This window comes from Microchirus variegatus (genome assembly GCF_963457635.1).
Source record: "Microchirus variegatus genome assembly, chromosome: 1".
Classification (NCBI taxonomy): domain Eukaryota; kingdom Metazoa; phylum Chordata; class Actinopteri; order Pleuronectiformes; family Soleidae; genus Microchirus; species Microchirus variegatus.
This window is the reverse complement of record NC_139802.1, coordinates 35,263,585-35,290,398: the sequence shown is the minus strand read 5'-3', so window position 1 is coordinate 35,290,398 and position 26,814 is coordinate 35,263,585. Positions and strand designations below refer to the sequence as shown.

The 26,814-nt window shown below is 39.1% G+C and overlaps 2 protein-coding genes across 2 annotated transcripts; both read right to left on the bottom strand.

Moving 5' to 3' along the window:
• Positions 1-261: 261 nt before the first annotated feature.
• aff1 (AF4/FMR2 family, member 1) lies at positions 262-12,630 on the bottom strand. Its single transcript, XM_083891548.1, has 18 exons — positions 12,564-12,630; positions 11,426-12,259; positions 9,400-9,441; positions 8,165-8,251; positions 7,625-7,658; positions 6,330-6,363; positions 5,346-5,487; positions 4,309-5,256; positions 4,138-4,223; positions 3,831-4,044; positions 3,512-3,606; positions 3,168-3,231; positions 2,906-3,042; positions 2,744-2,815; positions 2,232-2,325; positions 2,102-2,145; positions 1,786-2,003; positions 262-802 (listed from the first exon to the last, which is right to left on the bottom strand). The coding sequence occupies exons 2-18, from the start codon at positions 12,218-12,220 to the stop codon at positions 678-680; spliced, it is 3,231 nt and encodes a 1,076-aa protein (XP_083747674.1). The 5' UTR covers positions 12,221-12,259; positions 12,564-12,630; the 3' UTR covers positions 262-677.
• A 7,399-nt stretch (positions 12,631-20,029) lies between these two features.
• On the bottom strand, positions 20,030-22,269 carry gsdf (gonadal somatic cell derived factor). The gene is made up of 2 exons (XM_083901587.1): positions 21,834-22,269; positions 20,030-20,886 (listed from the first exon to the last, which is right to left on the bottom strand). The coding sequence occupies exons 1-2, from the start codon at positions 22,063-22,065 to the stop codon at positions 20,534-20,536; spliced, it is 585 nt and encodes a 194-aa protein (XP_083757713.1). The 5' UTR covers positions 22,066-22,269; the 3' UTR covers positions 20,030-20,533.
• Positions 22,270-26,814: the final 4,545 nt, after the last annotated feature.

The window sequence follows — 26,814 nt, the reverse complement described above, 5'->3', positions numbered from 1 at the left end:
GTATTTGATTCATCCTTAGTTCATACTTAAGACCTTATCACGTGTACATCAGTAAGAATCCTTCAGATTGAAATGGTGGAAATGCTTTAAAACTATAAAGTGATAAAAATGATTTAAGTGCCTTTAGTTTACATTTAGGTTTGTGTGAGTACGGCCTTAAGTCAAAGGTATGGTCACAACGTTGAGCTGTCAGTGCTGGCACCAACCACCACAACCCCCCCCCCCCCCCCCCCCAAAAATGGCACTTTTGGTTAAATCTGATGTACTTCCATTTAAATTTAGTTAAGGTCACTGTTGAATAAAGCCCTGATTTGACATTATTATCACGACATCAGCTCAGAGAAGAACACATTTAGGCACATTTAACCTACGGAGGGAGTCGTGAAATGTGTGGATTACAACAAAGTGCCAGAGAGAAAGACAGAGAGAGAGAGAAAAAAATAAATAACAAGTGCAAAAGTCAGTGTGGTAATATCCTTGCTGGTAAATTCCAAAACCAGCCTTAAAAACAATCATAGAGAACATCTGTGTCCATCTTTTGAGAAGAAGAAAAAAAAAAAACAGAAGACGAAATGAGCCTGAGAGACAGTTTCAGGTCAGTATGACGGTCAAAGCACAGGCAGGGAGAAGCAGCATGAAGGCTTTGCAGGTGTCCAGCAGGGGGAGCAGTTTGTTGGTCACTTTACCTTTTGGCTGTCCAGCCTCAGCCAGTGGACTCCCTGTCTGGTATAACGGACCATGGTGTTCATAGTCGACGTGAGACTCAGTGGGCCCAGAACCGTGTCCAGCACTGACAGCATACCTGAGACACCACAATAAAAGGATTAGTACAACATACACATCAATACAGTGTAATTTTTGTTGCTGTGTTTATTAGTAATCAACAACTAAATTGGTATTTTGCTCTTTTATCTCTAAATTTGAATGAATAAGCTGTCATCACTGAACTTTCTTTCATTAAATAACCCCAAAAAATTTAGTTTGTACATCCCTGGATTCATTTACATTTTCCAGTGTGACACTGAGGAGGGATTATTGGCAAAAATTAAATATTCTACCCATAATTATGTTTGTCATATTTGTATAATTGCTCTAAAAGACACATTGATTTGTATGTACTTAACACAAGGGCCTTGCTTTAGGGATGCTGCCATTTTGTGCCACCAAGGAGTGTGATTTCAAACCACACAAAAAGCTCACCAAGTATGCGAAAAAACAACGCGAATGCTGCAGTCGTTCACTGATAGGTGTTTCCAAGATGATCTAAGATAATTAAACTGTGATGTCAACAGACTGCCGGCCACTGATTGGTCAGAGAGTGACGTCACTGGAAGAGTAATGAGGTCGGACTGAAAACAACGTCCGACACAAGACTTAAGTAGAACAAAGACTTCTTTTTCTGAAAACATGCATTAAACCCCTTTCTCGTTGCTAGTTTGTGTGTTTGTGTTGCGCATAAAAACGGTACTATAGTCATGGAAAACCACCCAAACTGTGCCGAGTTTTGCTAGAGCCATATAGTGGAAAAGCGGTATAATTCTTACAGACTGAGCCTTTAATACATCTTCAGTATTTTTGTTATGCAGCACTTGTGTATTTGAAAATATCATCCCAAACTCTAAGTTGAGACTGTGTCACCTCAAATATTTAAGATGAGTCATGCAAGTGTCTTCATAAAATCATCATAAAACATTCAGTGATCAATGATGCTACACATCCCAAAAGCAGAAGTCCCAACATCCAACACACAACAAGTAGCACCGTATTGTTTCTATCTGTTCTTACCGCTGCCGTTGTGCGCCAGCGCCTCCGCCTGCTCCCACATGTCATGAGCGCTCAAGAATAACATGGTGATGTTGACATAGGAGAATGCCACTTGTTCAATGGCCTGTGGAACGACCACTGTGCTGCTGACAGGACTGTGGTTGGAGCCCGGACCTGAGCTGCTGGTCGTGTTGGCTGGAGACGGTGTGTCAGGCATCGGGGACGGCGTTGCTGCGGCTCTATGATGGAGGTGCAGAGGGGGGCGGATTAGAGAGAGAGGCGTCTACTGGACGTCTTTATGCAGTGAATGTGAAATAAGAAAAAGTACATGACTTACTTTGTTGTGTTAACAGAAGCATCGTTTGGTGCTTGAGATGAATTCTGAAAGACAAGTGACCTCAGTACAACTTCACTTAACTGTAACATAACAGTCACACTGGCATCAGGAATCACATTTTAATACTTACAGTGAAATGATCAGTGAGAGTCTTTGAATACTTTAAAGCAGTTTTGTGTTTGTGGCGAAACATGGCCATCTGCAGGAGAGACTGGCACTTCAAACTACAAGAGACAAAAGTACACATCATTAAATAATGCATAAATCACACAACTCACAAAGAAAAACAAAACATACTGATGAACAAGTCTTTCCATCAGCTACATGTTTTCCGAGGTCAACGTCAAACACTTTCAATGTCCATTCCCAGTTCAGAGTTTCCAGTACCTCACAGCTGTGGTTTATTTATATGAATACAAACATATTGATATTGATTTATTTAATTTTTTTAAGTCACAAAAGAGATGGTGTTATGCTATAAACAACTAAAACCCCTAATTTAATCTCTCTGGGACATTAAGGAAATTAAATGTATACGGCCCAATAATTATCTTACAACAACAAGAGCTAAAACAGATGGATAATTGCCTAAAATAAGGTGAAACACTAATGGCGGAGAAAAGAGCATCATCTGCATCTTACCATATAGCTATAAAGTCCTTTTCTGAGGCCGTAGTCGACTGATCCACTGAGTTTCTAAGTTTCAGAACAAACCTGTGAGAGCAAAAGTGTTGTTTTATTTAATGTTATTTAATTAATTCATTAGACAACGTGAATAACAAGGAAAGAGACGAAAGTTCTTACTTGAGGAGATCGACCGTCTCGGCAAACATGGTGTACGAGGACATTGATATCTGTGGATCCTTCTCCATGGCGATGCCACTCTCGACAAAGAACATGGCTGCGTCCAGATAGTTGAGGGCTTTACTGAGCTTATCAGACTGTAGAGAGGGAGCGTCAAGCAAAACACACAGGCTGCTATTTTATACTTGAAGGCCTGTTTAGATTGCAGGATATTTTAGATGATGAATTCAAAACATATTGAATTATAAATGTAGAAATGTACCTCTGCATCTGCTCTGTGCTTCAGTTTTTTGGCCTCCTTTATATAATGCTTCACGGGATACTGCCTACAAGTGGAAAAAAAGCTGTGTTAAATGGAAAAAAAAACATATACAAGAGAATGCAAACTGTAAATACATGTACATGGTTCTCGATTAAAATCAAGTCAGTTCTTGAAAAAGCACATGACTTGTGTTGCTGAAAGCTACATAGATTTGATCATCGCTGAGAACAAGAGCTTATACACAAATCTCCTGACAAATTTTTTTTATATATATGTATGAAAAAAAAGTCCTTTCAATAGCCCAGCTCTCAGGTTCAAACTTCCACAAAAAAAAAGAATGTTACCTGTCCTCAAACCTGAGCATGGGCCTGTTGTTCAAAACGTCCTTGTTGGATTGTGAAGATGATGACGGAATGGCAAGGCAGCTCTTTGGAGGCTTCTGCAAGAAGTGCATAAACAGAAACTTGTTCAAATGGTTCATGAATGCAACACATTCACACATTAGTCATCCATGGAGTTCTTCTTTGGTTCACTAAATACATTTGCATAATTTTTTCCCAGCCTTTTAATAAAGATTTATTACAGATACATACAATGAGGTTGTAATTAAATCTATCAAACATATACCAGCAGTAACATGATGTTCATGTCTTGACCTTTTACCTTTTCAGAGTGCGGCTGCTCTGTCTGTTTGACACTTTTCTGCTTGTGCTTGCACGAGTCCTTGCTCTTCGCTTTCTTCTTACTGGAGTCCTGGGTCTCGGAAGAGCAGCGTTTGTTTGACTTAGATTCTTTTGCCATTTTCTTGAGTGGCAGAGACGCAGCATTCTTCTTTGTCTTCTTTTTGTCCCTGTCCTTTTCTGGATTGCTGGAACTTCTGCAGACAAGATCAGAGAACTTGTAAGATCTGAATACACCGGTTTGTACATACATCACATAGTATTGGTCGTCTCTGGTTACAGGGACTTACTCCAGTTTGATTAAAACATGAGCTGATGAGGTAATCTTGTTTTCCAGTCGTCGTTTCTTACTGGGAGTTTTTTTGTCTACCTCAACCTAGAAGAAGATAAACACACGTATAAATAATAAAAATGGGCTTTGATATTGCAAACATGCTAACCTGGACTCTCAGATTTCTTACATTTGAAGCTTTGCTTTTTTTGCTAGGTTTATGTGTCATAGAAGCACCACCTCCGCCTTTTCCATCCTGCTCTATAACCGGTGCTGATCTCTTTGCTTTGCTGGATGTCTCCCGGTGGTTGTCCGATGTCTGAGGGACTCTTGTGAGCAGACTTAAATCAATCTTCACCAGCAAAGACAGAGGAGCCTTGAGGAGAACCTGAGTACCTTTGAGCGTCTCTGAGCGCTTGTGGGTTGTTTTGCGAGGTTTCTTGGAGGCCCCCTGACAGGTGGTCTCTGCTTTGGGTTTGCTACAAGTGATTTTCACTGGTTGATCAGAAGACAAGTGGACAGCCTGAGCAGGACTCTTGGTGGGGCAGGAGCAGGGGTTAGGATATTGCACACCACAAGATGGACAGTGACCGGCTAGGCTTGGTTTGTCATCGGGCTCTATTTTAATCTTCCGCTTGTCGAGAACGGTGTGTTTGGAAGTCCTTTTACTTTCTTTTTTAGTGTCACTGTCCTTGCTTTTCTTGCAGTGCTTTGTTTTCGTCTTTACTTTGGGCCGATGAGTGAAACACAGGTCTTTGTTTCTTGTGACAACAGTTTCTTCACATTTAACACCGACGGCTGCTGCACTGGGATCTGCGCAGTCTTCCTTTGCTGGTTTTGGCGCCTGTGTCTTGCATGACACTTTCCTGATATTAGGAGAAGGGAGTTTTTGGCTACTCTGCTGGTAACAGTTGTCCTGCAGTTTGTCTTTGTTGTCACTGAGCTCTTTTTGGTGAGTAGGAAGCTGAAGCTTGGACTGCCTGCATGAGTCCACACTGGAGTGCTTGGGGTTGGGCACAAGCCGTTTGTTCTCAGAGACCTGGGTGTTGCCTTGACTTTCAGTGCTCGAGTTCGGTTGGTTGGACCTGATCCAGTTCCCCAACTGCCAGTCACCATGACTTACTGCTGGAACATCAGGCTATGAAAAAAAAAAAACATTGCAATTAAAGAGCAAAAGGACCTCATCACCTTTGATGATTATGTAAAAAATATACAACAGCAAATTACCTCAGTTTTTACTGAGCTGATGTCTGGAGGTCCATGTGGCTCCCCTGTGGTGCCTTCACTGTCCGACTCCGATCTTGAGCTACTCTCGGAGTCGCTGGAGCTGGCGGACTCTACCCCACTGGAATGTGCCGCTTCAAATGAGCTACAACACACGAAACCACAATAACACTCATTATAGAAAACTCAACATTTCTGCCTGCATGCTGCATGCCCAGGATTTGCTGGAAAACTATATTTGCCATGTGTAAAAGAAGCAGTGAGAGTAATTGGGTTTTTTGTATGACCATTAAAGAAATACTTTGGTAACACTTTCTTTTACAGTCCCCTAATTACCTAATTTACCTGGTAAATTCATGGTAACACAAAAGTATTACTAGGTAATTGCCAATTGTAATAAGAAAGTAAATACAGGGAAACTATGGCCAAAATGTTGAGTATTTACCTGGTAACTATATAGTAAATTACAGTGTGTTATTGGGTAATTACTGCTGGTAATAAGCAGGTAGCTATATTCCCCTGATTACTAGCTATTTACCCAGTAAATATATGGTAATAGAAATGTGTTACTAGGATTTAACCTGTAATACAGAAGGTAAGAACAATGAAACCATGGCCAAAAATCCTGGCAGCTTATAACCCAATAATACACTACAATTTACTATAGTTACCTGGTAAATGCCCAGTATTTTGGCCATAGTTTCCTTGCATTTACTTTCTTATTAGAATTGGCATTACCTAGTTACACGTTTGTGTTACCATGAATTCACCAGGTAAATACTTGGTAATTAGGGGACTGTTAAAGAAAGCATTACCAATATTTTAATATATTTAAATTTTCTTAGTAAAACACAGGTGATTAGAAATGACTTAGTTGAGATATGCACAATATCAGCAGTGTCTGCAACTCAAAGTTCAGTTGCTTATCTAGTGTTGTGAATTTACAGCAAACAAAATGGCTTTCAGAAGAGCCGAGGAGTCACTTACAGCGCTGAGCTCTGCTGGTTGAGCTGGGATGGATCTGTAGGACGAGGAGACACAGAGGTAAATACAGACAACAAGCGAACAACAGAAGTGCAGGTCACTCAAATCTCACATGGAGCAGGCACAGATGGAGACAATGTATCTGAACTGCTGTCAAATCAACAGTCAATAGTCACTGTGTCACTGTAGTAGAAAAACAATGAAAATAATGTACAAGTGCATCACAAGCAAACATTATGCAACTGTTGCTGCACTATTTTCCTACCCATTTAAGTCTTGAATCAATATGGGAACACACGTGTACAGTTTATAATCTTCTAAACTCTGTCCCTGCTGTGTGCTTTACATTGAGCTACAAAAAGTTGTGTCCACACACCATTTTTAGTGTTATGCATTATGTAGCCGATGCAACAACAGAAACTTTGGCAAGATTTGCCAAACAAACCAAAAACACCTGGTTGAGCAGAGAGTCATTTAGTCACTGGAAGGTAAAGGACTGACTATAGAACTGACTTTTAAACTGGACTTTACACTTCCTGTGACCTCTGAATAAACAAAATGAGATTTGTAGAGCAACATTTTTTTTTCTGGCCAACAAGAATTCACTGTGTTTATACTGTTAAAAAACACACACACCACCTCCAGTGGGATTATTTCTGGCAGGTAGTTTGAAAGCTTGCTGACATAAGTTCTTTTGACTCATTTCTCATGACAGGCACTTAAAGTCAGTGAATAATTAAGATAACATCGGAGAGAAAAGAATATGTTCTGTCAGACGGTGGTGGATTAAAAGAAGGGACCAAAGCCAGAAGCAATAAAAGAAGAAGTCAAACAGAAAAGAGCAGTGAGGGTTCAGTCTTCCTCTGCTGAATGCTGTCTCTTTCTCTTAGCTGAGGTTAATTTGAGATAAAATTGCAGGGTTATTTATTCTCCTCTGGCATTTTGTGGTCAGTTCATAGAACAGGGCACACTTGGTTGAGCAAGTTTCCATGGAAACATCACTCTGAGGAAGAGCCACGGGACAGAGAAGATCATAAAGAAACTGCTCTAATACCATGAATATTAAAAGATGAAAGTGATATTTGGGTCACAGCAATTTTCAAACAATCAGTCAAACCTGTCATTTTCTTTAATCTCGAGGTTATGGAGGTTTCATGATGGCAGATTAATCTGCCCAAAAACATCTACATATATGTTCATATCCAGTGTACAGTTTGCCTTGTCTTGTTTTAATTGTATTTTATTCATCATGTTCTTGTTCTACCATTGAATTGTACTTTTCTACCCTCATTACTCACTTTGTGATGGACATGATGAGACATGCTCTGCTTCCTGTGAGGACAGAAAAAAACAAAACAAGCTTTAATCTGAGTCACATGTTTGCTGATTGGGATTTGCAACTACATTACACACTAAACCAATGTGTTGTTCACACAGTTGGCATTGCGAGAACATCAATCTGTAATTTATAAAACTAAAGGTCTTTCTAATTACTGTTAACTATGTGTTATTTCATCATTTCTGTGATTTGGTTTTAACCAGGATTTTCTCTTCTCTTTATTCTAAACTTTGACATAAAGCAGATAACAGTATGTAAACATCATCTGCGTACAAAGAGTATCCACAATTCAAATTCATACAGAACACTTCTTGAGCAGATGGTCTGTTGATGTGATTTCACAAGTGTTAGGATTTTTTTTCTGTGACCTTCAACTGACACCAGTCACATAGTAGATGAGGATTAGTGCAACAAATAACTCTCCTCCAGTGTACATGTGGGTAATAACAAGCACAAACATTATTTAGATTTCAGTCATTCTTCATACTTTTGCTCTTACCTTGGCTGAAAACAGGGACTTGGATGGCTCTTCTATGCTTGGTGTGTGTATAGCCGTCAGGAGAGGAGGCCATGCATGAGTCATTTCCTGTGGAAGGTAATAAAGAGAGTGTGACATGTATAAGAGTCTACAAGCATTGGCCAAAAACAGACATGGACAAAACATGCAGTGTATGAAAACAATGTTTGATTCTTGCTTTAAAAGTTACTAAAGTCTGACTTATTTTTTGCTTAAATATTCATGTTGACAAGCTGCAAAGCTTCTCGGAGAACATTCTTTCGCATCGTCACATCAGCTCTATGTTCACGGACAGAACACCCATTGTGAAACAGAGGGTGCTTGCTTATGTTTCAAGGCTGCTTTGCTGCATCTGGCATGGAGTGATTTGAATCTGTGTAGGGCACAATAAAAATCTCAAGACGATCGAGGCATCCGGGAGGAAAAATACTGCCCAGTGTTAGAAAACTCAGTCACAGCTCATGGTTCCTCCAATAGTATAATGACCCAAAACAAACACAAAAAGTACCCAACAAGTCCTCATTAACACTGGATGATTTTTTCCCATCAGTCCTGATGTTAATCCTGTTGGACATCTATGGAAAGACCTGATCTACAGTGTGGTGAAGGAGAAGGCACCCTTCAAACCTGAGAGAGAAACAAGAGCGGCTTGCAGGAAGAGCGGACCAAGCTACTTGTTGGCAGACGCAGATGTGTCAATGGGAGTTACAAAGGTCGCTTTTATAACTGTTGGCAGAAATCACTGCCAACAGTTATGAAGTCCATTATTTACAAATATTTACTTGGATGAAAAATCAAAAGCAAATCCAAATTTGTGTGTTTTTTTTTTTTTAAATGACTTGTAATTGACAATTAATTAATTTCATTAAAATGTGCCAAGAAGCAGCCATATGAGGACCTCATATTTAGCTTCGTCACTATAATTAAAAACACTATAATCTGTATTTTATTTTCTTTAACCTTTTCTGACTTATATTCAAATTTTTGTATACATGTTTATTTCCCTTTCAGATGTTTTTGTATGATTATTTTTCTGTGTGTACTTGTCAAATTTGGCCAGCAAAAAAAACAGTAAATACACCAAAACGTAGGATAAAGATAATAGGGCAAACAAATAAAGGCACATATGCATTTAAATGTTACTTGGGTGTGCTAAGTACACAGTAAGTAATTATTATACATTTGTGTCAAAAAATACTTAAAACTACTGGACCTACCCGCAAGATGTCCTCAACACACAGCGCTTCATTTGCCCTTGTCTGCAAAAAGCAAAGGAATAATTCAGTTTCTCAAATCACTAAGAAAATGTACCTAAAGAAAACATACGTCATTTAGCTTATAGCATCTGTTCAGCTGACTTGCGTTTTTCTGGCAAATTAAAATATTTCAGTTTCACTTTGATGTTAAAGGCTTGAAAGCAGTGAAAAAAGCCCAAAGACATAGATTAACAACTGACGACAACCTTAATAAAATGCAAAAGACAAAACATTAGAAACATCTGTGGCTATAACATAGTCATACACACTACATGTCTAACTACAGTGGATGTGGAGTGCAATATTACATATCAGGCAGCAACTCGGGCCAAATCCCAACATCAGATAAACAATGTGTGAGTGAAAGAGTCAACAGTGATTTCAGCATTTCAGTTTGTTTTCAGACCTTTCTTTCAGTTTTTCCTTCAGAATCAACAATGTCTGAGATAAGGTCAGAGTGAATGGGCCCCCAGAGTAGTTATGTAAGTTGGTGACAAAGCTCATTTATTGTTCTTCTGAGGCCAGAGGTGAAGGTATTGGAGGCAGCTGAGGTCATAAACCAAGCGCACACAAACAGAAATGGCGGACGGCTCGCATCTTACGCGATGTAGGTGTGCACCTAGTAAATCACGAGACTGCGTGTTCAAAAATGTCACATTAGCAGGAAACAATGCACTGATATCAGAGCACAGAATACATCCAGCTTGGTGTCACTCAACATTTTCCCTCATCACGATAGCCTAACTGTGAGTTAGATGTCTGATTGATATTGACTCTATTGTGTTTGCACAAGGAAGTCTGCTCTCTGACCTATGACACCTTTACATTGCCCAGCTTGGGAACAACACATTACTTCTCCCATGCAGTGTGTCTCCCAAAATAAGGCTCCCCATTTCGCTCTCTCTCTCCCTCACAAACACAGCCAAACACACTGTATGACCTGGTGCAGATGTGAACTTGAACTCAGGAGTGTGGAGTCGGTGAGCAACAGAGGAGTGAGTCACTGCTTAGCTATCCTGCACTGGATTAGTCCCAGCAGTGAAAACAACAGCACATTCAACCCTGCCGTCCTGCTGCAAGAGGGTTAGGGGGAGGTGCAGAGAGCTGCAGGTGCAAGGGTTGCATGTGTGCGCATGTGAGCGTGTGTTTACATTTGACAGAGACCAGATGAACAGAGCTGAGCTATTTTTTTAAATGCTTGAATGGTCCAACATCAAAACTTTGAGATTTCTGAGAACATTCTGGGCTCAGCAGAAACACAAGGACACCATATTCAAATCCAGACAAGAGTGCTGAAAAATAAACACAAGGACTTCCCTTGTCCCATCACCTCCTCCACAGTCCCTGAAAGCGCCACACAAGACGTTCAGTAGTACATTAAGCATCGCCACCAAGTGCACTACACCACAATACGCATTTTACTGAATAGCCAAGTTTACTTTCACAACAGTTAGATCATATTCTTCAAAAAGCAGAAATATTCACATATAAAATACAGTAATTGATACATACTACATTTCAAATCTGAAATATTAAGCATTACTTTAAAGCTTGACAGAAACAAGCCCATCAAGTGGTCATGGTTAGCCGAGAAGCAAGCTTTGACTTTCATAATGAACCTTGAGCTATTTTATTAAAAGGAACAGTTCAACATAGGATTGGATGCGACTTTCCCTGATTTAAGATCAATAAAATCACCTCAGAGGATTTATGAGTAATTACAAAAACATTGCCAGCAACTCCACATCACATGCCTCGGTGATCTCACACCAACTCCACCCCATTCACTACACACTTACAAAAAGCATTCATCCTATCAAACTACTGAAATATAATCCACTTTTAAAACTTTGTGTGGTCGCCAAATGGGGACTTTCAGCCTTTCTTCAAACATTTGTAGCAATCTTGTCTACCTCTGTTTAATTTTAATAATTTTAAAGCACACAATATCCTGTTACTGGTCTGAGGACTAAGATGATGCACTCACCTCCAATAATTGTGGCAATATCTTCTTTTTCCCCAGGTTAGATTTGGAGATCGACTCTGGTAGTGGTACATATGGCTCTGGTGAAGGCTTCAGTTCAGGTGAATCACTGACCACCTGATCTTGCCCATCCATAGGCCGCACATAGGCTGTTGGCTTCTGGGTCATGACTACGCTGGGCTGTTTAGACGGCAGGAGTGGAGGGAAGGTCTGGGAGGGCAAAGTGCTAGCCTTGGTGGTTTGAGTCACAGGCCCATCTTTAGGAGACAGCTTAATGTTCACTGTGGAAACATCCATGGCGCTGGTAGACTCCGAGAGGTGATCCGAGGACTGATGCGAATCAAAGGTGTCCTTAGTGTCCAAGTCATTGTCATTATGGTAACTGGAATGTAGGAACGGCTGGAGCTTATCATCAGGAGACTGAGCAGAGGTCTCCTGAGTAAGGCTGACACGCTCACTGACATCTGAGAGGGCTTCCTTCTTTATTTGTTGATGCGCTGAGTTTCCAGACTGCCTGCCCTCACTCTGATTCAAGGAAATATTGGACAGAGTGGATGAATGTCCATGTTGGTTCGGAGAAGAGGCAGCAGACATCATTGTGGGCTGAGAGGAGAAACTGCTACCAGAGGGGCATTTCTGATCGATGTAATGGATGTTGTTGTGGAATGGAGCATTTGCGGATTTATCTGTACTTGGCTGACCCTGATCGGACTGTGAGACGGTTACAAAACTAGGAATGGGTAAAGGCTCGATGGTGAGGGGACATGAATAGTTCACATCTTCATAACAGCCAAGCATCTTCTGGATTCGATTGGAAAGTTCATCCCCTTTGCTTGTCTACAAAAAGACGGGGTAAACATTAAGATAAAATAACGTCTCACTTATCTGACAACCATTTGTCTGACTGAACATTGTTATATTCATAACAGATCAAGTATTTTAAAGCACAGGGTGCTTATAAGGGTGTTATTATATAATTTCCTGAACTTCATGTTTACAGTTTCATTGACAATTTGTGAATTAAAACTCTGCAAATGTAAACGCATAAGGCTAAGAACATTACATTGTTCCTTACATATTGTACTAAAATGCAGTAATGTATAACTTCTTAAAAAAAGGTTGAAAAACAAGCTTGATTTACCTTGTATGGTTGCCCAAACAGTGGCACATTCTCAGGGTTGAGTTCTTTGGCTTGGTTGCTGTCTTGGTTCCTCTGTTCCCATGCTCTGAGGCGAAGAAGGTTCCTTTCTTCATTGTATACACTGTACAACATAAAAAAGAAAAAAAAACTCCTTTAATTAAACATCCATTTAAAATTTATCATTTGAACGTAATCCCTAAATACAACCTCCGATTATATCCTGGAGGTAATTCAGTAGGTGCCTAAAATACTAAAATAGAAACCTGATCATCTTCTTAAGATTAAAAAAAAAAACACAGCAGTTCTCTGTGACTAAGACCACAGCACAGCCTGAATACTTTTTAGATTTCTACACACCTATAACCCTAACCCAGAATGATGAAAGTGAACCATCCTTACAATAAAATCAGTCTCCACTGAAGACTGCCAAAACTATAAAGCGAGCAAATAAGTTGCATCTTTATTACACACCCCTCGACCCGAGGGGCAGAGCAGCAGTCTAATGGGAAAAGAAAATGTCCATCATAAATACAGACAAGTGTAATTACACTCACAGACGCCATGAGAATTGACTGCAACATCTGTTCTCTCTACTCCCTAAAGATATCATGCACCCAAACATGCATCAAATGGATAATTATGATCATTCGTGCTGATATTATGCCAAAAAGGTACAAAAAATAAATAAATAAAACAGTTTACTCTAGTAAATTATATTGTGGAACATCAGACGGCCCCATGGGCTCAGGGCTGTGTTTCACATTTAAAATATACCAAACTGAACTCAACACTTCATTTTGGCAGAAAAATAAAAAACAAATTCTATGAAGTGTTGATCATGTTCACCGGCTGCAACCCCAACGGGATGCTTCCATGGCAACAAGTCTAGCAAATGCAGATTTGGGACCAAGCCAAACAGATGGGTACTCACTCATTATAGTAGCAGAGAGACTGGACAAACTACTACGATATCATAAGGTCACAGACCCTTGATAATACCATCCAGTTAAGTAGCTTACTGCATCTGCATTAACCTTACAGACAAGTCCTCCAAAACAAACACAAAAAGGTTGGGTTGATGACAATAAGATGCAAAAGAACACTGAAAAATCAGAATTTAGAAACAACACCCAAGATAAACAATGGATCAGGGTTTAGGATATTATTTAACTGCCCCCCAGGCCCCCTTTAACAATAAACAACCTATACATAACATATAATTGTGTTACAATAAGTTAGATCAACTGTTGGGAGCTGTTGATTTTATATCTGTACAACAAAAACTGTAGACAAAACAAACGTGACTGAAACAAACTCAAGCAGAGGGGAAATAGAAAAGCTCTATCATGGGAAGCAAAGTATTTCTGTATGTTTGACAGATGTTTATTATCCAGAAAAGTATTTTCAACAAACAACAACAACACTTGTTAGGCAGTGAAATTCAAAGCAGCAACAGGAACTGCAAAATCTGAGGACAAAAAGCAGAGCACAGACACACACACACACACACACCTACTGTATCAACAGGACAGACTGTGACCCAATCAGAATCACATCCAGAGTCTTAACATGCTTTACCCATTTGGCAGAATTTCAAATTAAAAGAAGCCTCAACAGATGAAAAGAAGCCAGGAAACTCAAGTTCAAGAATCTGCTGTTAGCAGTTAGCAAAATTAGAGTTAGATTTTGTGTAAAATGCACTAATTCAATAAAAAAAATCCATGATTTAAACAGAAACTGAGATCTTTAAAGTATATTGTTCTTCAAGGCAATCCAGCAAACAAAGCCACACAGTGTTTAAAATATAAAGAAAGAGGAGAGCAGCAGAAATAATGTGAGGTAATGATTATATAGACACTGATAGGAGTTTTGAGGCCCACGGCAGACGGAGAAATAAACTGTGACAGATTGTGCCTTCATTTGGTGCCAACTATTTTCTATTCAACCTGCTGCAACTGTGATTTTAGTGTTTTTCATTAATAGGCAGAGATAACTCTCCTTTTTTTATGACTAGAAATAGCACACATTGGTCACATTTGTGGACAAGTTACCACATGGATAAACCGTTATGTCATTTAAGCTCTCTTCTAACAGTCCATGTGACAAGCAACTAATAGATTTAGTTAGCTCCTAAGTCCTCTGTCTCCAAGATCTGCACTTGGGAAGCAGATGGGAAATTAACAGTATTGATTATTGCATTCTGAAAACAATCAATTCAACTACAGTTAAATGTATAATTCATAATATATATCCAGGCTGAGACTATATGCTTTGTATCATAATATCTGAGTGGCAAATTGATTTGTAATTCTGATTTATTGCGATTTAACAGAGTTGATAATTGTGATGCGCTTTCCTCTGCAAACCAAAACTGAACAATGGTCAATTTACTAGAGAAAATAACCCATAAATCACATTTCCAAAATCGATGCATATCGCATCAGTCAGCCTGACATTGCTCTAAACTGAATGGAACAGTCGTACATAACATGCAACAGAATATTCTATTCTATGTTACCTGCCACCTTCAGCTGCCCCTTATAATAATAAAATAAATACAATCAGATCAGTCGAAAATAAAGTGGTATTTTCAGGACACAGCACAGGTTGTATAAATATTTAAACTCTGAAAAAATATATAAACATATATTGCAATAAATTACTTTCCCCCCTTGCCTGCTATTATATAAATAAATAATTACAGACCAACAATGAAAGATAGACATAAATGTGTCCTGTATTGTATGTAATTTATAGGGCTGCACAAAAAATCTATCATTATCGCAATATCAATAAGCGCAATTTACATGTCTTTAAAGTAAACTACTTGAACTGCAATGATTGTTGTTGATAGTTCCTTGTGCTTGTGTTTTGTTTGGCCAAGAACTTACCATAGAGGTGGCTAACTCTTTTTGTTCTGTTTATTCGGCCATTTTCTCCCTAAACCCTTTATACCAACTGGGTGAACAGAGACATCAGAAAAGGATTAGTTTCACAACTGCAGCGAGAAACAGAAAAAGATCATGTATACATTTCTCTAAAATTTACTTTGTTCCCAGTTATACATTTGTTTATTTATTCCAAAAAACATACACTTTCATTAGCTTTGCAGAATATGTTTTAAGGGAGCATTAAGGTACTTGTTTTTCAATACAACCATACTTACAATGCATTTAAATATACCCTAGTGTCTGCACTGCATCAATGTTATCTTATTTATTTATCTAAGAGGTAATGTATACCATCTATTCATCAACAACAATAACACCACATTAAGTAATATAATATATATAATAAGTTTCTTAATTTATTTAAATATTTTTATAACACATACTGCAACACTGTGAATTTCCCCCATCGTGGTAAAAAATAATCATATTTTAATTTGATCTTACCTTTGATCATGTATACATTTCTCTAAAATTTACTTTGTTCCCAGTTATACATTTGTTTATTTATTCCAAAAAACATACACTTTCATTAGCTTTGCAGAATATGTTTTAAGGGAGCATTAAGGTACTTGTTTTTCAATACAACCATACTTACAATGCATTTAAATATACCCTAGTGTCTGCACTGTATCAATGTTATCTTATTTATTTATCTAAGAGGTAATGTATACCATCTATTCATCAACAACAATAACACCACATTAAGTAATATAATATATATAATAAGTTTCTTAATTTATTTAAATATTTTTATAACACATACTGCAACACTGTGAATTTCCCCCATCGTGGTAAAAAATAATCATATTTTAATTTGATCTTACCTTTATAACGTGCATGCAGCCCTAATCATTTGTCATAAATATGGAGTTAAATGTAAGAAATGTCCCGACTGCCTCTGTAGTCCAACTATTAAATCAAAGAAACACTGCTTCACAGAAACCAGCGTGGTTTGAAAGTGACTGTGTAAAAATGAATTTACTCGGAAAAGCTGATTGCTTTCCTCAGAGTTGCTGGTGTAAACAGATCAGCTCAGACTAAGCGCTGGTTAAGAGGGAGGAAAAAAACAAAAAAACACACCAGCCTGCTCTTTCCAGCTGATTCCACCTCTTCCTCGCACTGTTTCACAAACTACACCGCTAAAACTCACCACACCCAGACTTCCCTTTTACTTCTCTTACTTTCACACAGTTTCAAACTATAAAATTCCACTCTGAGTCGCTGTCACGCTCGTGTGCACGCTAACCATACCTGGATAATTAATGCTAGCCACGGACTGGAAAGCAGCTAGCGCCCCGCTGCTAGCAGCTAGCTGCGGCTGAGTCTGCTGCCTACCTTGGCTGAGATGCCATAGTGCGCCTGTCGCGGCAGCCAAAGTTGGCTGTCATGTGTTTCTGACAGTCCTCACGGAGCAGCTCCCCTCACTCGGTCACATTGTTGAAGCGCTGAAGATAACTACTTCATTCAAACCACTGTCAGGCCGTGGTTGTTTGATATTTGTCTGCTAACCGTGCGTGTGTTTGGGTCGCCTCGTCCGCTCGCTGCCTTCTGCTGGATTGTTCTACTCAAATCAGCCACTCGGGGACCAAGCGCAGATTTATACGCTCAATGCAGCACAAACTTGTCAGAAAAACCTTCCGAGTCACTTCTGTCACCAGTGACAGCACGAATATGACAAACGAGTCAAACAAAACCGGTCACAATTACTGTTATTTCTCCCTCATAATAGTTGGTCCAAACTTTACAGAGCTACCCCTGCGTGACAGACATGGTACAGTCATCTGTGTTTACATACTGCATGTTTCTACTGTTAGGAGTGACACCTCCTGATTAAAAGCCATGGCTGTGTCATGTTAAAACTGTTCATGCTGAAGAAAAACATCATCACGTTAAAGGGGCATGAACAACCCGAAAGATACAGTTTAAAACAACCAAAATAACCAAAAACTTTTAATAATATAATTTAAAAAGAATTGCTCAATTGCTGCTGTGGTTTGTTCAGTTTCTTACAACCTGCTAATAGATTAAAGTTTTAATAAAAAACCTAAAAAATAGAGATGAAATGAAATGAGCAATAAATGGTGTCATCAGCATAAAAATGATAGAAGGCATCTGACAAATTATCATATGTTGATGTAAATGGAGAATAAATGGGTCCTAAGACCAATCCCCGTGGCACACTTTTGTGAAGAAAAGGGAACGATTTGAACACAGGCATTTTATTGGGCACGTAAACAGCAACAGTATGTTTGTGTATAATCTTTTTTAAATAAAACAATCTGGTTTTCATAGCCTTAGAATAAACCTTTTATGTGTACTTTAGTCAAGGACATTTCTGCCACCTTTTCCTCTACAGTGTACAATTGAAAAATCACATTTTGAAGTGAAGCTTACCACCAAAATAAAGACAACATCCATTTTGGCATGTGAGGAACATGGCCTTCTCTTGCAGTCTCACCATTAGATGTCACCAATTCCACCACAATAGACCTTTACACAAAAACATTTAAAGGATGTCACATTTGTGCCAATGCAGCCATTTCCATTTCAAAAACAATAGGCTACACTTTTGTTGTTGTTATTGATTTCCACGTGACATGTGACAAAGAAGACTTTAATATTGAAAACTCACTGATTCACAACAGCTGTGATGGAGCTGGCAGGGGATTTGTTCTCCTGTCCAGTAACAATGGAGCACTCACAGTCTCTGTGACTGAGTTTGGTGACAAAAACAGCAGCACTTCTGAGTTTTGCCTGCGATTAAGATAAGATAATGCATTATTATTCCCACAATGGGTATATTGACGTATTGGGATAAAACATCCGAACAGAGTTTTGTCTGGGTTTCAAACTTAAGTAGCCCGTGTGTCTTTGTGCTGCTGTTCTTGGAGCACATGCTGTCGGGAAGGGTCTGTTACTGGACACTCACCCTGGCTGGTGGTTACACTAGATCCAAGCGTCAGCCACACCAACAACATCTTTCTTCATTTAGACCTGAGTAGAGACCGAAAGACCTACGACTGACAGCTCGCAGGAACATGACACTGTAATATTATCCCAAAGATAAATGCCAACATACAATTTGGGGGCCTAATTAAAATGGTAACTCCATCATACCATGAAATGAATTGACCGCTGCGCAGTATGTAAAACAAGACTACAGTGACTTTTCAAAAAAACCCAAATACATGTCAAAGTATTTCATGCATATTTTTGTTTTGGCAACAATCTCGGTTTTGCTGTTCATGTAGAACACGAGAAACACAGTTATTTATAGCTCAGTATAGTCTGTTGACTCATCGTCAGTTATATTCTTGAACAACAAAGAATGTCTAGAGAGCTGGTTAAGATGTTGACATGCTGTAACATCCAGGTTTCTATCAGCACTGCAGTTAACAAATGTCCTAATTTTATCCATTAAAAAAATAACTATATATATATATATATATTATAAGAGTAAACAACACAGTGAGACAGTGGTACATTATTACTGTATCTCTCCATTAGATGGCACTATATCCTTCCCCTTGTAGTAAGAGAATAGAACGCACATCAACAAGTCATCGTTTTGTAAAACCAAATGAATGCAAACTGGCATAGGGCTGCTAAAGTAATATGACAAAACATGCACGATGCACTCTCTTAATACAGAAAGTATATAGTGGTAGTATTTCCTATTTCAAAAATTCATCTCAAAAATGTATTCATGTTATCTCCCTTGTTTTCTTGTATTCTCCCTGTATTAAAATGCCACCAAAAATGTTCACTGCAGAGCAAATTTGGGTTTAAAGTCACATAAAGCAAAAACCAAAACTGATGTGTGCAAACATTATTTTCATATGACACTCTTAGAAATAAGGGTTCCAAAAGGGTCCTTCTACAAGGGCTGAGGTTAGCGAATAAAGGGTTTTTCAAGGGTTCTCGGTAACACTAATAGTTCCAGTAAAAAAACATTTTGATCCAGAGAACCCTTTAAAACCCCTGAATAAAGGGTTTTAAAAGGGTTCTTGGTGGAACCCTCCAAAAGGGTTCCAGGTAGAACCTTCTACTTGAAGCCAAAAAGAGTTCTCCTATGAGGACAAGCCGAAGAACCTTATATGGTTCTACTTAGCACTTTTATTTCTAAGAGTGTATAGTAAAAGTATTGAAGGTGGTTTACCAAGGATTTTGATCATTTACATCATAGGAACAGAGACCACCCCCTGTATCTATCACACTGAATCACTCAAGTAAATAAAACATATATAGAAGGAAACAGAAGAAAGAAAACACACTTCAAAAAAATTAACAAAATCTTTTTTTAACTTACTTTTATAGAAACCATACAAGCACATCTGCTCAGTTGAATGAAGGCCCTTTCTATTATTTAAATGTCGTTAAATGACTCAAGGTCACATCTAACCCGATGAAACATAATTCATGGATTAGCTAAAGCACTCGAAGCGGAACTTAACCATTTGACTGACAGATTACTGGAATGTAATGAAGTCAGTGAAAAAAAAAGATTACTGGCAATAATCGGGTAACTGGAATAAACCGTATACATGTCTCGAAGAAATCAGACTATTGACAGAAACCAGAAAGTTGTCTTAAACAGGTTTTTCAAAAACTGATAACTGCAATAAACCGATAATGATATCAGTTTATTCCGTTTACATGAGCACAGATAACTACAGAAACCCGATAATAATCCGTTTTTTTAATGTGCATGTAAACGCGCTCATTTACTGCTGTTTTTCTAAGTAAGTACTGCATGCATCTTGAATTATAGGTTTACAATACAAATATTGGCGTCATTAAGTAAACAACATAGTAATATTTAATTGTGTATAAATCCATAGTTATAAATTTATACACATAATTACATTATGTGCTTATCTAATTAAAATAGATAGGCACATAATGACACAGTACTTAATACTGAAGTACATGTTTCTGATTAGCTTTATGTGCTTTTATACTTTAGTAGCATCCAAATGAACTGGTTGTTGTGGGGGTTTTTTTTCTCGGATATTTCATTTAGTTGGACTGACTCGGATTTCTCTGCCAGAAAGTGACCATATAGGGAGGACATCTAAGAAGAGTGTCCTCCTGGACATCTTCCCGCGTGAGAACCTGGACACAGAACAACGTCCCAGAGTTCCTTGTGCTGAAGCGGCCCGTCACGTCGTAGCGGAGGCCGCACTTCTCTGCGACTGTGGTCAGGCTGGTGTGCTCCTGCAGTCTGTCCACAGTGGGGACAGTGGATTTGACCTCCAGCTGCCCGTGTCCGACTGCAGATGTGTCCACGGGTAACACCACATAGGCATGCTGGAAGCTCTCGTCGGTGTTGCACTTGAGCTCTGAGGACCAGCAGTATTCCCCGAGGTCTCCTGGGAAGAGAGACAAGTCTTGTAAAAATGTGTACAGCAGATGATGATATATTTTATATTACACATACATATATATATATATATATATATATATATATATATATATATACATAGTCTTCTTAACCTTCTTCTGAAATGTTAGAAATGATTTTATTATTGACTGGACTTGCACCCTAAAAACACTATACCCTATATGTAAATGAATTCATGTTTGAGTGAATATCTCTGTCCAATCTGTTTTAAAGACACATTTTTTGTGTGTGTTTGAATTAAACCATTTAAACCAGGGGTCTCAAACTCAAACGACCTGGGGGCCAATGCGCATTTATTGTGGTCAAGAGGGCTAGAGAGCAAAAAGTGGGGGAAAAAAAACAACTGTTCACAATATTGCATACCACCGTATACTTAATAATACTATTTATGATGCAAAATTAATGTATTAATATCTAAAACAGACATTTATTCTAAATAACTTAAATAATAGTGTGGACAACTGTAATTAAAATTTGTGCCAGGAGCCATTTTGGCCACTGCCATTTGTTATTATGACCAAATGTCTTATTATTACTGTTATAAAAACATTGCTAGCAAACACATATTATATTCTATCACCTCGCTGGCAGCTGTGCCTCAGCTACACACTGTGTTTAAAAGACGGTGAGGTCGTGGGCCATGTTTTCATTATAACATGATATTAAGTGGGGGGCCGCATGTAATCGATTAGGGGGCCGAATGTGGCCCCCGGTCCGCCAGTTTGAGACCAATGATTTAAACCTTCTAAGGCTTGATTCATTCATTGTTTTATGCTTTTTTATTATTATTATGTTACCTGTGGCATTAAACATTTGAGCACTTTCACCACCAATGACGTCAATTTTAGCTCGACACATTTCTTTTACAATCAAACCTGTATTGAGTTGAACATGTCCCACTCTGCGGCTCCTTACCTTGCGTGGAGTCCATGAAGCGTATGTTGCGATTATCCCGAAGTTGCAGTTTTCTGATGTACGTCATCCCAGTGCACTCCATTAAACAGTCTGTCATTTGTGCCACCAATCTGGCTGTATGCTTTGGTTTCAGCAGTGGCGTTTCCTCCTCTGAACACTCAACTGCCTCTGTGGCCAGCACAAGTGTGGCCAGTATACCAAAGGACACCCACACAGAGCGATATTTTGACATGCTGATCAATATCAATAAAATATTAAACTGCTCTCAATCTTGCTGTCTTCTTGCAGAGTCGTGGTGTCACTGTGGAGTACGATCTTGCACAACTCATAGGGCTCCACTGCACACAGGAAAAGATGTATAAAAGTCCACAGTGCAAATGCCCACTAAGCAACTGAGAGAAATTAAACGCTAGTCAGAAGTGCGCAGCACGTTTCTCTTGCCCTGACCAACCCCTGATTTTCAGGAGAACAGTGCCAACATTGCTTTCTCTCCTTTGCCCTCCCTTTACAACATTTGCTCCTCTGCCATTTCCCTCCCTCTGGACTGTCTGGAGCTGTGGGAAAAAAGCTTTAAACAACAAACTCTTTAAGAATTCTAGTAACTTTTAGTAAAAGACATTAAACTAGGCATGAAAAACAGCACAGAAAAAGTCGATTTCAATCATCTTTATTGAAGAAAATCAGAGCAAACAACTCATTTAAATTGTACAGGCGATTAGGATGTAAATAAAGCATCAAAAGCACAATAAAACATTGTTTGTGTTTGAATACAGTGCACGGATAAAAGTGTGGTGGTGAAAACAATAGCCGACTTGCAGAGGTGAGTTGTGAGGTAACGTGCTGAAGTGAGTGGGGAGCAACAGACAAAACGTGTGTTCAAAAATGTCAAAAAGATATGCATATTACACAACAAAACAAACACTGTTTAAAAATGAATATAAAAGCATGCATTATAGAATCAAACAAAAACATTGTGGATCAACACATGACATATATATATATATAGAGAATTGACACTCATAAACTGTTAAAATGTCAGTCTAAATAAGTTTTTTTGGGGGGGGTTGTGGGGCAACATCATCCTGTTTATCTTTTCTGCTCGAGTGTGACCAATGGACGGTTTGTGGAGATGTTTGACCCTAAAAACTGCACGGCTGTATTTAGTTTAATTAGGGGTTGTTTTTATTTTTTAAAATGACTTTCATTAGATGTTTGAATTGAAACTTCATTTCCATGGTGGGAAAGAGCTGTTTCACGGCTCAGATGAGCGACAGGCATGTGAGAGGATTTGGCTGCGGGCAGTGTCAAATTTCTGGAGGGAACACGCCGTAACAGTTAGCAACTATAAATAGTGCTCCAGACTCATGACCTCTATTTAGAAATAAACTCCAAGCATTTTCAACAATACTTTTGCAAACACTTGCTAGAGCTGGATTTAATATTTAGTTCAATAATTTACTGTGTTTTTTTTTAAATGTTTTATCTAATTCCACAAATGTAGTGCATACACTGCCCTTGTATCATTCTTCCCAGTTACAACAGAGACACAGGGATGCAAAACTTAGTTTCCCACACTGAGCTTTTCCCATGCAACATGAGAGTTTGTTGGATTTGGGAGGCGTTATCTACTCTTTCTAACGTGTGTTGTTTTTGTTCATGTGCCAGGTCAAGATACCAATAATAGCAACTTTACTGTGTGCTGGCCTGCTGGATGTTTCCAGATCCACAGCCACAGCTGCGGGCGAGCTGCACGGAGGAAATGACGACGGCGCTGTATTCGTCCACGTAGACGACAGGCACCATTTCCTGGGAGCCGGGCTCACAACATGGCACCTGCAGAACAACAGAGAGGGGGCGGGTCGGTGACGCAGTTCGATCACGAACACAAGACTGCACTGAATTTCAGATTAGGAGTATAAAGTTCAGTTTAGTGACATCAAATCTGTGTAAAGGTTAACTGATGAAGTAACAGACATGTGCTGCATGGAATATTGAGGGTTTTAATAAAAAAAAAACTCTTTTTCTCTACTAATGAAGGAAACAGCCACAGGACTTTATCCAACTGTATGCTAAACATACTGATATTTTAATATCTTGAGAGAATTAGACCTGTGAGGTGGCATCAGGGGCGTTGGTGAAGGATGATGGACATTGCAGAGTCTTTGTTTCTGGGTTGCAGGGTGCACACTGAACCATGGTGAGGCTGGGAGGATGGATCACCCAGTTGTCCCAGCCCAGATCTAGCAATCAAACAAACAAAAAAAGAAATATTTTATTAAGGATTACAATGTTTCATATATATACGTGATGAACGGTGTGGATGCATGCAGCATGTGTACCTTTCATGAAGATCTCAGAGGTCACGGAGCAGCATGACAGGCCTGCACCAGTAGTATGTGCTGCAACTGCAGGAGCTTGAAAAAAGATGCACATGGGATTAGGTTCAGGTGGAGAAAAAGTGTAAAAAAAAAAAAAAAGCTTCGATGAACTTTGGATTCCACATACCTGAATTGTGCTCGGCTCTCTGAGACATGGTGCCGAAGGTTCTCTGCCATTGCTCACTGATGGCGTCCAGTCCGCCAGCAGGAAGACGGGGCTCAGTCTGCAGGTTGAGAGCGTTGAGGAGACTCTTCCTGATGGACTGCAGTGACTCACGTTGGCACCTGGACATCACACATTAAAAGATGCAAATACGAGTTAAGAAACATGTGGAAAATATGAGATGTTGTGGACACAACATTTTAAGGATAATGTTGAAAAACCTTTGAGTTTTCTCTGCTTACAAAGAAAAATAACCAAAACAAAAGATAAGCACAAAAGGTGTCACCAGCCTTGAGAGTTTGATACTGACCTGGGATGAGTCAGAGCAGATGTCGCAGGCTCGTCGATGGACGGCTGCAGGACAAACGCGACCGCAACCGAAGAGCCGAGGAGCATAGCCATGACAGTGACTGCGAAGGACATGATGGATGAGCTGGACGGTTCTCCAGATGCAAACGCTTCCGAAATCAGACTGAAATGCTGCGCTCGGTCGTGTGCGTCTGGCTGGTGGTTGGAGATGGGAGTGAAGAGGGCGAGGATGCTGTGTGAGGTATTGATAGACTGTGCCTGGGAACCTGGGGTTTTTATCTTCTAGTACTCTCATTTGGCCTTGAGATACTTAACATTGTTGTCTTCTTGTCCCCTGATCTGTGTGAAAGAGGACTCAGGCCAATGAGAGATGAGAAGGAGGTACATGCCTTCTTTTTTCTTTTTTTTGCCTTTCTTTATTTTCCATGAGAGATCAATCATAACACAGATGAAAAGTGGAAAAGCGATCAATAAGTGCATCCAGTAAATTTGTTCTCCACTACGACATGTTTTACTAAAATTTAGATTAATTTAATTAATCATAATATAGTTTTCAATCTGCACATATATATATATATATATATATACAAATATATAAAACATATAATCGTGAGGCTGCAGCCTGCTGTAAAAACATGGCAGTCCAAGATGGCGGGCTCCATGAAGTAAGACCTTTGTTTAAAGAACACAAAAAAAGACTTAAAGGTGCCATATGTAAGAATGTGGCCAAAAACGGTTACTACATTCAAATTCAAAATTCCGAGGTCTTTTAGGTTTCGTTTTGTGACGTAACTGGCAACCCGTGGTTGCTCGGCAGCTGAGACTCTACTGACTGCAATGATTGGTAGACGGCGGTAGGTCGCGCCACATGCCAAAACATGATTTCAAAACATAAACATGATTTGCAGTCTGCAAAATATTTTTTTTAAATGTTGTTGTTGGTGAGTTAAGTTTGTTATATGAACATTATTCCTGAGTCTCTGTGACATATTATGTCACAGAGACTCAGGAATAATGTTCATATAACTAATATTATTAGGATTTTATGGCCAGTTGCTTTGCTAACCCATTTATTACATAATGCACCTTTAATCTATGGCTGCAGAAGTTGTTGTAAACTGATAATAAACGTATACAAACACTCTTAATGGGTATCACATTCAATTTCATACTTCCCTGGTTGACTCAACCCCTCATAAATGTTCCATACAGGCCCTTTAAAGTTAGAATGTGTGTTGTTCTCATAAGTAATTAATTAATTATCTCTATGTTTTCACATATAGACTGCAAAACTATACCACACAAGCGGTGCATTTACTTCTACATATGGGTGCTCATCAGTTTCTAATAAAACTCCCTCTTTTTTCTGGCGTGACAACAAAGGAAGAAATCTCCCCCGATAAACATTACGAGGTTATTTCTCCTCCTGCAGTTGCCATTCCAGGACAAGATCTGGATGAACAACAGAGGTTCGTCAAAATTAGATAATGAGGGCTGCAGGTGATTCTGATATCTAAAAGACAGAGGTGAGACACGCAAGGAATGATAACTTCATGTCCTTAGATGCTCCCTCCTTTTGCTCAGTGAAGCCCAACATGAGTGAGAACAACATGTTTCCATGCAGCCCATAATATGCAGTTTATTACTGCAGTGATTTATTAAACGGTAATTCGTCAACAGTGCTGCAGCAATACTTGGTACAAGCTGATACAAGCGGAATCCTTATCAGGACACTTACAACTATGCATGTTTTCACTTGAAGGTACAGAGTGTCAAATGTATTGGTGTTGCAGCAGAAAATCCATGTGTGTTTTTAAAAAAGTGGCCTCAGTTAGCACCAAAACTCAAAAAGTTCAATGTTGATTATTTTAAAATGGCAATACTCAGCCTGAATTACTGGCTCTGTTTGTGAATGAACTGCCTCTCTGATGACGTTTCATGGTAAACATCTCACATACAGCTCCTTTAAATTAGGAGAGTTCTTTAAATGTATTACCCTACAGCAAGTGTTGCCCTCAACACTATATCATACTTTTAAGTAAAAAAAAAACAAAAAAAAAACACAACCAGATCTTGCCTCAGACGTTTGACAGGTCTCAACAAACTACGTGTAGCTCACCTCATCTTTATC

Excerpts from the sequence above, each read along its gene's own strand:
- gsdf (XM_083901587.1), bottom strand. The coding sequence starts at position 22,065 with ATGTCAAAATATCGCTCTGTGTGGGTGTCCTTTGGTATACTGGCCACA. Across the intron at positions 20,887-21,833 it reads CTTCATGGACTCCACGCAAG|GAGACCTCGGGGAATACTGC; the intron begins GTAAGGAGCCGC and ends CTCTCTTCCCAG.
- aff1 (XM_083891548.1), bottom strand. The coding sequence starts at position 12,220 with ATGCTTGGCTGTTATGAAGATGTGAACTATTCATGTCCCCTCACCATC. Across the intron at positions 3,607-3,830 it reads AGCAGCCGCACTCTGAAAAG|AAGCCTCCAAAGAGCTGCCT; the intron begins GTAAAAGGTCAA and ends CACTTCTTGCAG. Across the intron at positions 3,043-3,167 it reads AGCACAGAGCAGATGCAGAG|TCTGATAAGCTCAGTAAAGC; the intron begins GTACATTTCTAC and ends CCCTCTCTACAG.